Here is a 12,396-nt window from a genome sequence, read left to right as displayed (position 1 = left end):
GCCCTGCTAAAATCACATAATTCAAACTTCAGTGGACGAAGAATAGTGATACTGAAATATAGGGGCTTGCATTTTAGAACCATGGGGGTGATGGGGGTCAGGGAACGGCAGGGGTAACGGGTCTGGTGCAGAGCCTGACATACTCCTTCATGCAGCACTTCACTGACTATCTCCAAACTGCCAGGAAATATGTCTGGGGCTTTGAGAACAGATGCATAAAGCCCAGTCCCTGCCTTTAATTAAGTCATGAGCTAATAGAAGACACGGGTATATTTTAAAAGAGGCAGTGAAATGTGGTTAACATTTATTAAAGATGGAGTATATTGACACGGGCCAGAACTGAGCCTGAAAGGTGAGGAGGGCTTAGCCCGGCTGGAGTGTCAATCGGAGAGCTCTTTAGAGCCAAGAAAGATAAGGAAAGACAGCATCACTGTCTGTATATTGTACCAGCATCGCTGATGATGTAACCGGCATCGCCGTCTGTACATTGCTGAATGCCAGCAGAGAACAGATGCAAAATGTCATCTCCGTCAAATCTTTGGAGGCTGAGAAATCCACGCTTACTGAGAACCTATGTTACACACGTGCTCTTCTGTGTCAGCTGGTTAATCCTCCAGCTGATCCGGTGGCATGTGGATGCTGTCACAGTTACTTTACAGATGAGGGAGCTGAGGCTCAGAGCAGGGAAGCAGCCGCCCAGCTGGCTCAGGGGCTCCAGCACCCTTGCTCTGCCCACCCTCAGTCTGAGGGCTTCGTTCTTTACCTAAAGAGCAACAATCGCATGTTTGGGCAGAAAAACAACTGGCTGAGCATTCAAGTCAGTGCATGAATGAAACCAAGGCCAATGGCGACCATTACTATCATAGAATACATTTCTGGGCTACAGAAGTAAACTTGAAATTGTATTAAATATTTAATTATTAGTACAATGTTATAGTTAACTTTTTAATAGTCGGCTCTTGAAAGTTTGACACTGGAGTGCAGGGATAATTTTTTAGCACTGTCAGCTGTTGGAATGCTTCTGAGGTCCAACATGGAAAATTTATGGTAGTCAACAGACTAACTCTTCCAACTGAAGTTGATGGAGGTCCAGAGTTGTTTTTTTAATTATATCTATTCATTTAGGGTCCTACTGGTGATGTTGTCACCGAGTTATCCTTCATTGACTAAAGTAAAGGCTTCTCTCCTCTTCTTCCTTTTAATTGAAGTGTAGTTAATTTATAATGCTGTGTTAGTTCCGAGTATACAGCGAAGTGATTCAGTTATACATATATATCCTTTTGCAGATTCTTTTCCATTACATCCCCTTCTTATACTTAAATATTTGGTGTCTAATGACGCAATTTTATGGAAGCAATTCTGTAGACTGGACTTCACGGGCTTGGAACTACTTTCCTGATGCTGTTTCGGAAGCAGGCTTCAGGTTATGGCACTCACTCATGATGTTTAAGTTTGAAAGGTTATTTTGTTTAATGTGATAAACATTAGTACACAAGACAGGTTTACAAAGCTTAAAATTACGGTATATAATCTTTATGATTCTTCCTCATGTATTTTTTAATTGTATAAACCTTTGTTGGCTCAAGACTTCCTAATATACTCTCTCTCAGTACTTACATTGACGTTCCATCTACTTCTCCATTTATTTGACTCTCAAAACTTAATTCAAACACTAGCAATACATATTATTCAAAAGTTTTGACACATACATTGCTTTTGCAATCATCAAGAATCATAGTAGAATTTTGTCTTATATTAATAAATATATGTTGATTCTTCAACTGACTGATAGAAGTTCAATTTATGAAGCTCAGACATTCCATCAAGAATGGTTACTTCTATCTGAAGATAAATGTTCAGTTATGAACAAGAATTCTGAATTATCTGCCTTGCTTTGTCCTGGACATTCGGCCATCTGGTCTCCCAAAGGCAGTGGTCAGAGCCGAGGTCTCTTTTGCCGTGTTTGGAGCCTGGAACCAGGCCAGCCCTAGACTATCATGTGAGAGGGAGATACATTTCTATCTCGTTCAGAGCCTTGGGTGGAAGGGGAGGATCCAAACGCAGGGGATACAATAACCCCCTGCGTTTCCCTTTAGTTGGAGGATAAGCGCGAGTGAAGCCCTCAAGCACCCTTGGCTGTCGGATCACACGCTCCGCTCCAGGCTCAGCGCGCAGGTAACCGTGGCTCCCGGCTTTCCCTCTTTTCTAGTCGGCTTCAGTCTGCTGACGAGCAGATGCTAGAGGCACCTTAGCCTTGAGTGAAGTTCTCTCTAATTAATTTCTCTTGGGCTTCAAATCTTGTGCTAAAGTGTTAAATTGCTTAAAATGTGTTTATTGAGCAATTTATGTTTTTAATGACTGCTAATTACATTGTTTAGTAGAGCATTATTTTCAGCAGAACTATTTGTTACATTTATTATTTAATTACTGTATCCATTGCACAGTGAATTGTATCACTGTAACTGTGCCCACGCCCGCATATAGCCTAGGGTCTATAAACACGTAAAGCTTTGGAGAGCACGTGTTAATGTACATTCAAGGTAAATATGCTCCTTCAAACACAACTCAGAATTCCAGCTTCTGTGCTTACCTGGTTTAGTCTGCTTTGGGTGGCAAAACCCTGCGATATTCAGCTTGGTCAAGAGATGAATACAAGTGCGTGTGAAGGTGACTCTTGCCAAAGACTAGATGAAGGGGCCTGGGGTGCATGTCCAGAGTAACTGAGTGCTGCCCTGCGGGCAGTTCCTGAATGGAGTCCCCATTGGCTCTCTTTGCCTTAATTACTGTTTACACCCCAACTTCCTCGTCTGCCTCTTCAGCACAGATTCCTTTCCTAAGCTTCAGATCCGAACAGCCACCTGTGCGCTGGGCATTTCCACGCGGATGTTCTCAGCTCTAAATGGAACTCACCCCGCCCCGCCCCGCCCTCACCTCATTCTCAACCATCCTCCCAGAGCGGCACCTCCCCCGAATGGCCTCAACTGGACCCCAGCGCATCTCTTTGCTTCCTTCCTCTCCCTCAATCCCCTCATCTCATCTGTAGTTTATTTCCAAGTTTCTATACGTGATTTCCCCCAATTATTTCTAGAATCTGTACAATCCTCTCCGTCTGAGTGGTTATCTTGCCCGGGACGCCTGTCACCTGAATTACTGTCACAGCCCCCTTCAGACCATCTCCATCCAGATTCTGTGGAATACACCAATAACACAGAAGCAGATGTGTAACGTTTAAGTAACTTTGCTGAATACTCAGGGTGGTCCACGGGGCAAGAACACAGGCCGTCAGGCCTCTCTGGGGACGCGGGCCTGGCGTGAGTAGCAGCTGAGACGGCTGCTGTCGTGTCCTGGTGCCGGATGTGCCTGATACACTCTCCTTTCCTCCACCTTTGCTCCTGCACCCCCTGGGGCTTCGGAATGGAGCTTTTCCACTGACCAGAACCCTGGGATGACTGTGCTCCCAGTACTCACTTTTTCCACATCCAGTTTTTATTGAAATTAACTTCACTTCTAAATTCAGCATGGGTAGTAAGTTTTCTTTGTGTCTGAATATACCTTTCCTTGATAATTGGTACTGATGTCAAGTAAAAATAGGCTTATTCCCTAGCAGGTGCCTCACCCAGACTGCGTAACCTGCTTATTAGGGTTACCAACCTATTCTGGGCCAATTTTCCACTGATGTATTTTTATCCAAGCTTATTGGTGTCCAAATACACTTTGACGTGGTCGACAATATGGAAACCACAGCAGATAATTAATGACATTATACAGTTTAAAAGTGTTTAAAAATATTTTTTAAACCATATAATGACAACAACAACAAAAATCCCCTTTCTGTTACTCTGTCCAACTGCCGGTGCCTCAGGTGAACAGACATTTCAAGAACAGTGAGGACTTTTGAAAAATTCCACTGTATAAGTCCAGTTAGTTTCCATGAACGTTATAATTACACAGCGCCGTGCCAGGCACCGTTTTAACTGCTTTATGAAAATTAGCTCATTTGGTCCCCAGGCCAAGCCTCCGAAACGGGAGCTGTTATCATCCCCGTTATGTGGATGAGGCCGCCGAGGACAGGGTTAGGGGCTCATCCAGCATCCCACGCAGGCAGCAGGCTCGGGAGTCGGACGAGGGTCCCCACTCTGCCATCCTGCTGTGACGATGCCGGAACCATCCTTGTAGGACATCGTTGCTGTTCCTGAAGGCCAACACCCAAGCTCAATATAGTTTATTCTTCAGTGAAATACTGAGACTAATTTTTCCCAGAAGACTCACTTTCTGGAATCATCTTGGTTCTATGTTCTATAGAATCAGAATTCAACTCTATGTTGAAAAGTTAACGCTTACCCAAACTATTTAAATCTAAATTCTATTTTTAAAAGTTTTCTTAATAAACTTTTATCCCTTTTAAGTATTTCGTGCTTAAAAGCACTTCCTGTTTCGGAACTGCTGCGCGTGACTGTGGTCAGTGAATTTAGGAAGGATTTTCCTTCTTAGACGCTGAGGCCCTGGAGTTCTCTGCCTTCTCTGTTACGCTTACAAGACTGAGGTTCCCACCTTTGCTCTGTGTCACCATCCACACGTAACCCATCTTCCATCAGAAACAGCTCTCACCTGGGACGGAGCAGAGCCTCACTGCAAATCTGTGGGAACTTAGCCAGCACCTCCTGTATTCCATGCTTTGTGGCCAGAGGAAGGAAAACTGAACAAAGGCGACGTGATTCTTTCCTCCCAGAGCTAATGACCTTCCACCTTTCCCTTCCGCGCCCCCGTGCACCTGCCTCAGCTCTCGTCCTTCTTCCCATTCAGTGAGCTAATAAGATAACGTTGGAGCTGATATTCAACCTCCGCCCACTCTCTTCTCTAATTCACCAAATCATCATTTCATTAATTACAGCTCTGATTATACGATTCCCTGATCAGGAACTCTTCCGGTCTTTCCCCTCGTGCACCATGAACACACACACCCAGCAGTTCGGCCCCAGTGAATCCCGAGGTCGGGCTCCCAGCCCCATCCCCACGGCTCCGTCCGGATCAGCCCGAATCCCAGCCAGTGTCTGAGGCCCACTTTCACTGCCACCTCCTCCAGGACGGCCTTCTCAAGCCCCAAGCTGGGGACGCTCTCTCCGTCCTCTCGAGACTCTGCCCTGGCACTTAAATCTTGCCAGCTGGATTTGAGAACATCCGGGAAAAGCAGTGTCCGTGTCTGACTCATCCTTTGGTCAGTCTGTCTTGACTTCTGTGCTTTGTCGAAGTGAGCATTTGTTGACATGAGTTTTGACAAAACACACACGTGTAAAAGTCAAGCGTCATGAGGTACAAAGCTCTTTGTCTGTGACTCTGAGAGGAAGGGTGGTGATGACGGAGCTTTAGGGGAGAGTGGGGACGCCCTCGAGCTGGACTCTGGGGCCGGTTGGTGCGTCTGTAAGAGGCCGTCAGCCGTTCAGCCTCCAGGGGCGTCTCTGCAAGGGCAGGACATACCCGGTGACAAGTCACTGCCTCTTCAGGTGTTGTCAGATCTCAAGTCAGGAGCTGATGAAAGGTTCTAATCCTTCTCGAAACTCACTTCTTGGTTTCCCTAGAAGAGGAAGAATTGCTGCTCTGACGCCCAGGACCTGGTGGCCAAATAGTCCCCGGAGGCGTCCTCTTGAAAGGTTGGTCTCGGGCCTTTTCCTGAAGAGGCGTTTGAGCCTAGGGAGGGGAGGGGAGGGGAGGGGAGGGCCTTCTGACTGTGTGGGAAGTGGGGCAGCGTTTCCTCTGGGGAGACCCTGAAACCGGGCTGCTGTGTTTGCACCCCGTCTGCCATTTTCTAGTGCAGAAACCTCCGGTTCCAGATTTGTGGTCCAGAAATAGTCTCACTTCCTATGCTTGTTGAGTGGCTCCAATGAGATCATCCAAGAAAAGCCCGGAGCCCAGGGCCTGGCACACAGTAGGTGCTCAGGAAGTAACACCTGCACAGAAACGGTCCTTGGGAGTCTTTGCAACAACCGTGTGAGATCAGGGGAAATAATACCTTCTTTGTAGAGATGGGAAAACCTAGGATTAACCCCCCAAGACCACGCCCCTAGTCAGCGGTAGAGCGAGATCCTACCCCAAAGCTCACGCTTCTTTTCCCCCTGAGCTGCCTCCGGGTCTGGACCCACTCTGGGACCCCAAGGCCCCACCTCTTCCTGCAAAGCCTCTGCCCTGCTTAGAATTTTGTCAGAATTATTCAGAGAGAGAGTTTTACACGTGAATATCTTCTGTCATATCAATAAATGGCCTGATTTATGGCCTAAAGGAGAGGCCTAGGGAAGTGTACTTATTACAGAGGACGTTTAGAAATCCCAGCGTTTGCATCCGGTGCGGGAGACATTCACCCCCAGCCAGCTCCCTCGTCTCGGGCAGCAGGTCCACGGCCGGCTGTGCAGCTTGGCGTCAGCATCTCTGCTGGACTCGCGCCTGTGAGGCTGCATTCTCGCTGCCCACTCACCTTAATCTCTGATTCTGATTCATATTCTGATTCATAATCATGGTAAAAGTCGCGAGCCAGCATGAGGCAAGCGCTCAGCCTTTGGTGTGAGGGCCACTTACTGAGGATTCTGTCGCTTATTTAGACACTGATGAGCAGTCAGCAGGGATGCTTTTGCTTTCTACGTACAGAGACCATTCTTGTCTGTCCAGAATAGCAAGGCCTCAGGGTTTGGGCACAGGAGGAAGTCTTGTTTTGTGTCTGGTGACAGTGTGGACAAGGGCGCCCCGCACCCCGGGGCCTGGGATGAGCTACAGCCCGGCCTCGCTGTGAGCCGGGAGCCCTGGTGTCCGCACACAGCTGGGCCTGGTCGGTCCTTCTCTCTCCCCCCCGCCCCGTCCCTCCCAGAGGCAGCTTTGTCCCCAGCGACCACAAACCCCAAGGGTTGACCACAAACCAGCTTCCCACCATAAGCACTGGGGTGACTCTGGAGGCCTGGAGGGAAGAAATTCAGTGGGGGACAGAGAGGCAGGCCTGTTGCCAGGGTCTGGGGGGGAAGGATGAGGGGAAAAGGCGGTGGGAGATGGCTGAGTCCTTCCAAGGAGGTTGGCTCTTAAGCCCAGGGCGATGGAGTGTGGCAGCAGCCGGGCAGTGCCACAGGCATGCGGAGGACAAAGACAGAAGCGTTGATCTGGTCCCCCTGGCACAGAGAGACGGCATCCTTGTGGGAGATGCTCGGGGAGACCTCGCGAGACTTGGCCGGGTCCGCCTCGCGCCAGCCGCTCGGGCTGACTGCCTTCCTTTCCCAGGTCCCCCCATCCCTCCAGGGGCCGCACAAACCCACCCGTTACCACTGCATGTCCCTGCGATGTGGGTGCTTCCTGGTTTACTTTCCCACTGGTTTTTCTTTTTCAAATGAAAATGTAAGCGTCAGATATTCACTCTGCGAGCAGAGTCCTTTGAGAAGAGTGTCGTGTTAGAAAAGTGGCTCATTCTTCACAACCTTTCCCGCCAGGCTAAGGTACGGCTTTTGGCAACATACGACATGAGGAAAACCAATTTTGAGATAATATTGATTTTAAAAATCTGGTGGCTGAAAATGATTCTTTGGATGGGTTGAGGAAACGCTCTAAAAATCAACCAGGTGGCGTTTTCGTTTCTCGTTTCCGTGGCTCTGTGCCAGGCCGTGAGACGTGCACTGGGGACACGCCCTCAGATCTATAGGAATGATGTATCGATAGATGCGGCCCTGGGTCACATGTGGTCGTAAAGCACATGGGAAGATTCCCACGCGCAGCCCAGCCTGACTTCGAAGCGAATCAAGCTGGCGGCAGCTTTGGCGCTGGCTGTGCTTCAGGTGAAACAAAGAGGTCTTGTCCTTCGCCACGGCAAATAGTATTAAAATAGCTTTGCGTAAACTAAATCAACAACAACGGAAAAAACCACCCAGCTCTGGTAAGCAGTGGGATCCTCCAAGGGGTTTCTTTTTATTCCCTCACAGACACACACACATGATAAAAAGTCATCTGTGGTTTTCCTAAGGGGCACAACCAACTAATTACAATTTTAAAAGCCCTGCTGAATGAACAAGACTCATATTTTGTTTGCTTTGCAGGAAAACTGCTGCGGTTGCTGCTGCTTTGAGAAGATGTTTGGAAAAATCAGCAGTTCTGATGCCTTGACCCCTAAGGAGACTGGTGGCTCTGGGGGAGGGGAAGCCGCCACACAGAACTCTGAGTACCTCTGCCAGGCTCGCGGGGCCGGGGACACCCAGAGCTGCGGCCCAGGGGGCAGGCAAGCCCACTCCCTGCAGCAGTGCACACCCCAGAAGACATTTCCCTGCCACCCTGAGCTTTAGAACTTTCGATCTCAGTCACTGGGGCACGGGGTGCATTATTTCTGCAATTTCTCAGATCCCTAGAGCAAAATCATACTGGAGATTTTGTTGAGATTTTAAAACATGTTGGATGCAGAGGTCAACTATCATATATAGAATGAATAAACAACAAGGTCCTACTGTAGAGCACAGGGAACTATAAACCATAACATAACAGAAAAGAATAAGAAAAAGAAACCATAACAGAAAAGAATAAACCATAACAGAAAAACCATAACAGAAAAGATAAACCATAACAGAAAAGAATAAGAAAAAGAAAGTATATATATGTAAAAAAAACCCAACCGTGTTGGATACATTTAGAGGGAGAATTGCCTTTCAAAGCGGTGAGTACGACGCCAGAAAAAATCCTAAGTCTGGTGCGCCCTTGACCACTTAGTTTCTCAGACTCTATTACCTGGATTTGGTCTGAATCAGGTGAATCCAGCTGATAAGTCATTTGCTCTCTGGAACATAAGCTTTCTTTGAATTCTGAGGCAAGAAGCATCAGACAGTCTACCTTCATTTATTCTGAAATCCCCTCCAAGAGCAGCAGTGTCTTCTAAGCAACAGATCTACTTCCAAACGAGGCACGTGTGTTGTCGCCACGCACCCCGCTCTCTTCCGAGGGAATCTTCATCCACATGGAGCACACTGGCTTTGGGAGATGGTGTATGGCTAGTCTTTACAATCAGGACCTTTGGAATAACGTTAACAGTCCCGAGAGCTTCCCTCAACGTGGCTGAAACAAGAAGAGATGGGTCTGGTGGGTCCTGAGGGGGACAGTGCTGTGCTTCCTGTGAAAGTGACCCAGGTAAATGCCAGCCCGTGTGAGGACCAGTGACCTCACCTACGTGGCGTCTCTGTGGCTCAGCCCCATGCAGGGAGCCTTGGACACTGAAGGCCAGGGGCACCTCCACTCACTTTGGGGATGTGACACTGATTTCCAGTTGGAAGCATCTTCTTGTTCCCGAGCTCGTGTGCCATTTTGTCACAGACGTTTAACAGGGGACGTGAGCCCTGCTGCAGGATTGGGCGTTGTTTCTTTACAAAGCAGAAGCGATGCAGAGGGATTACACGCCCAGCACCACGCCCACCACCAGCATCTTAAGCCTCCCTCACATTTTCCACTTCCAAGTACCTGTTGTGTTGAGATCAGCTATAATAATGTCTTTATTTTTAGCTTAAATCGTTCTAGCCTGCAGTTGTCTCAACAGCGACAAAACAAAATAAGGGCAGCTCGGGGCTGCCTGGGCCAGGGCGGACCTGACGTGCGTTGGCTTTTCCCAGCATCCCACCGGTGAATCCTCATGGCCTGCCCACGGAGAGCAACGCGTGCAACGTCCTTTTTCTTGTGTTTCAGTTACGGGGGAAGCAGAGGCAGAAGACGAGGTGTCATTAGTTCAGGCCACAAGCCAACTTACTGGTCGTGCTGGCTGTGGAAGGTCCTCCTTTGCGGCCTCTGCTCTTGCATTACGATGCACTCTTTCTTCCTTGAGCCTATGCATTTACCCAAGGTTGGCTTCTCCTGTTCCTGTTCTGTGACTATGTTTCCAATGTTTAATTTAGTTTCCTTCAAATACACACACATACACACACACACACACGCACACACACACACACACACACCACACACACACACACGCACACACACACACCCCGCACACACACACACACCGCACACACACACACGTGCGCACACACACACGCACACAGCCCTGTGACTGAAGTGTTATGTTACCGCGCTATCTTTAGCTGCTGGTACTCATCGAGTCTGGAAAAATACAAGCCGGTGCAGGCTTAATACTCAGCCCGCAGAGAGCTGGCATCCACTCAAATGCTGAACAGGACACGGGGTCTGGTGTGTTCCCCTCCGGCCCGAGCAGGGGGCCTTTGCAGGGCGTGCAGATCGCATCCACCCCGGCCCTGCTGCACGCACATGAGGGGGACGGCTTCGGCCAAATGAAGCAGTGATTTCTTTGCCGGATTCATCCACTGATGACCCCACGGTCAGTGGGTGTGATTTTTTTTAGGGGTTTAGAAAGGAGACTCTACTTCCTTAGAATTTGTAGCTATATTTCCACCTTGGATGGGGAGGTGGTCCCATGCCAGCGGGGGGCCTTTTATAGGGGAGCGGGGGAGAGTCTGCACTGCAGAGCTGATTATTACAGTCTGCAGTTACGGTGAAAGGGGAGAGTTTCGGTCTCCTGCTCGGCCGGTCCCCTCCCTCCACGCCTTGCAGTACGTGGCCGCTCTGATGGGAAATGGGCTTTGCACATCGGAAGAATCAAACCAGATGCGAGCGTGGACCAGAGGAGTGGAGTCTGGCTGGACTGGGGTTATTGTGATCAACTTTTCCAAGAAGTCACGAGGACTGGAGGCTGTATTGCTTCTCCACCCTCTTCATGGACGTGACAACCTTGCTCCCTCCCCTTAGGCCGCCGCCGTTCCTCCAGTAAATGCAGGAAATTAAGCACCAGTGGGGCACTTCCTGCTGCCTGGAGAGAAATAAACTTCACAAGCTATTAAGGAAAAAGCACGTCACATTCGTAATTCGTAAGATACCAACAGTTACCCAGAATCTGTTGCTGTTTAAAAATCAGGGAGAAAAGAGCTCGTGCCCAATTTGTGACATGAAACCCTCTGGAATGGATTCTCACCTGAATTAACTTGGGGAAACTATTTGTGGGTTGAAGTTGGGTAAGTCACATCTGTTGAGTACAGTAGGTTTGCTTGTAGTTGATTTCTTTCCTCAAAAATGTAAATTGGCCTGGGGCACTGTCACGCCGAGGCAGACGCTGATGTGATGTGGTCTGAAGACGTGTGAACACCAAGGTTTTCACCGTTTTTATGGAAATTAGTGCAGCAAAATTCTTTTCTTGTTTTAGAATCAAAATATGGATTTTGTATTAGGGAAATGAGCGAGGCTCTCATTTAATTCCTCTTTTGTTCTTCTGCTCCCACAACCCTGACGCTCCCCCCTCCCCCACTCTGGGTTGGGGTAGGGGGGCAATCTCAGACATGAGCTTCTTCAGTATGAAATGTAGGCCAGTCGAGGGGACCTCATCTGGAAACTGATTTGTGAACTGGTAATGAGGGCAGGGCGGGGACCTCAGCGGCCGAGGTCGGGGGCTCAGCTCAGCTCTGTCCCCTGGCGATTCCATAGTGGGTTCAGGGCGCTCCTCCATGTCTGCGCCCTTCTCAGCAGCCAGGATGCCACCCGCTTTGCTTTTGCTCCATCATTTTATTTTTTTACTTCTTTCTCTTTTTCTTAAGTTAGAATCAGAGTCCATCTTCTTATCCATCACCGTGCTCCTCTAGAGCCTCTTTGAGATGAAAAGTATGTTTCCAAAAGTCAAGTTGCTTCTTCTGTCCTGAAGGAAACGTGATGCGGCTCTTACAGGATGTGGCTTCCTGGATTGCGTGCCCTCCGCGCGTTGCGTGAAACGCCCTCCGCGCGTTGCAGCCCGCCTTAGAAGGTCTGTGTATTTCTCCCAGCTTCTGGCGCAGTCCGGGGTGCTTTCCCTAAGTGGTCTTTGTATGGGCAGTTTCACCTTCCGTGAAGGCTTCTCAGTCACCCCCTACTGCCCACTCGAAGGAGCGGAAGACGTCCTACCCCCGCCTGTGCCTGTGTTGCGTCCTGTGTGTTCTGTAGTTGTTCCGGCGGATAGATGCCAGCGAGCCCTTTGGATGAGGTTTTTCAGTGGCGATAAGAAATAAAGACGGAGCCAGAATGTGGTGGTTGCATATATTGTGTGTATTTTCTATTTCTGAACGTAGTTTCATTCAGCTGTACTCTTTTGCCTTATAAAGATGTGTAACAGTCATATATATGTATTCCATTGAAGAATAAACTTGGACCTGTCTATCCTTTGGTAAATGAGCTAATTTATGCAATGACATGGACATTGCAAATGGCATCCGAACGCTCTCCTTCGGACGAGGCTGACGTATTACGTCCCGCGATATCAAGAACCCAAGCTACACTTGCAGGGGCCCCAGGACCGTCCGCAGGAACCCTGGGGAAAGCCGCCCCCCTTTTGAAAACAGTGTATACGACGAACCAACACAAGGC

The 12,396-nt window shown here is 48.8% G+C and overlaps 1 protein-coding gene across 3 annotated transcripts in view; it reads left to right on the top strand.

Annotated features, from left to right (window-relative positions):
- Positions 1-12,174, top strand: part of MYLK4 (myosin light chain kinase family member 4) — a 77,376-nt gene extending 65,202 nt beyond the window's left edge. For 2 of the 3 annotated variants that reach the window (XM_082662783.1, XM_082662782.1), the window contains exons 11-13: positions 2,097-2,175; positions 5,577-5,648; positions 8,061-12,174. In XM_082662783.1, the coding sequence (XP_082518909.1) occupies positions 2,097-2,175; positions 5,577-5,624 (127 nt within the window). In that variant the 3' untranslated portion in view covers positions 5,625-5,648; positions 8,061-12,174. Of the gene's footprint in view, positions 1-2,096; positions 2,176-5,576; positions 5,649-8,060 lie in introns of those variants that run through there. The other variant, XR_014297262.1, reaches the window with a different exon arrangement.
- The last annotated feature ends 222 nt before the right edge of the window (positions 12,175-12,396 follow it).

This window comes from Grampus griseus (assembly GCF_964374135.1).
Source record: "Grampus griseus genome assembly, chromosome: 10".
Classification (NCBI taxonomy): domain Eukaryota; kingdom Metazoa; phylum Chordata; class Mammalia; order Artiodactyla; family Delphinidae; genus Grampus; species Grampus griseus.
Note: the sequence above shows the minus strand (reverse complement) of the source record. Positions and strands in the feature narration are given on the sequence as shown.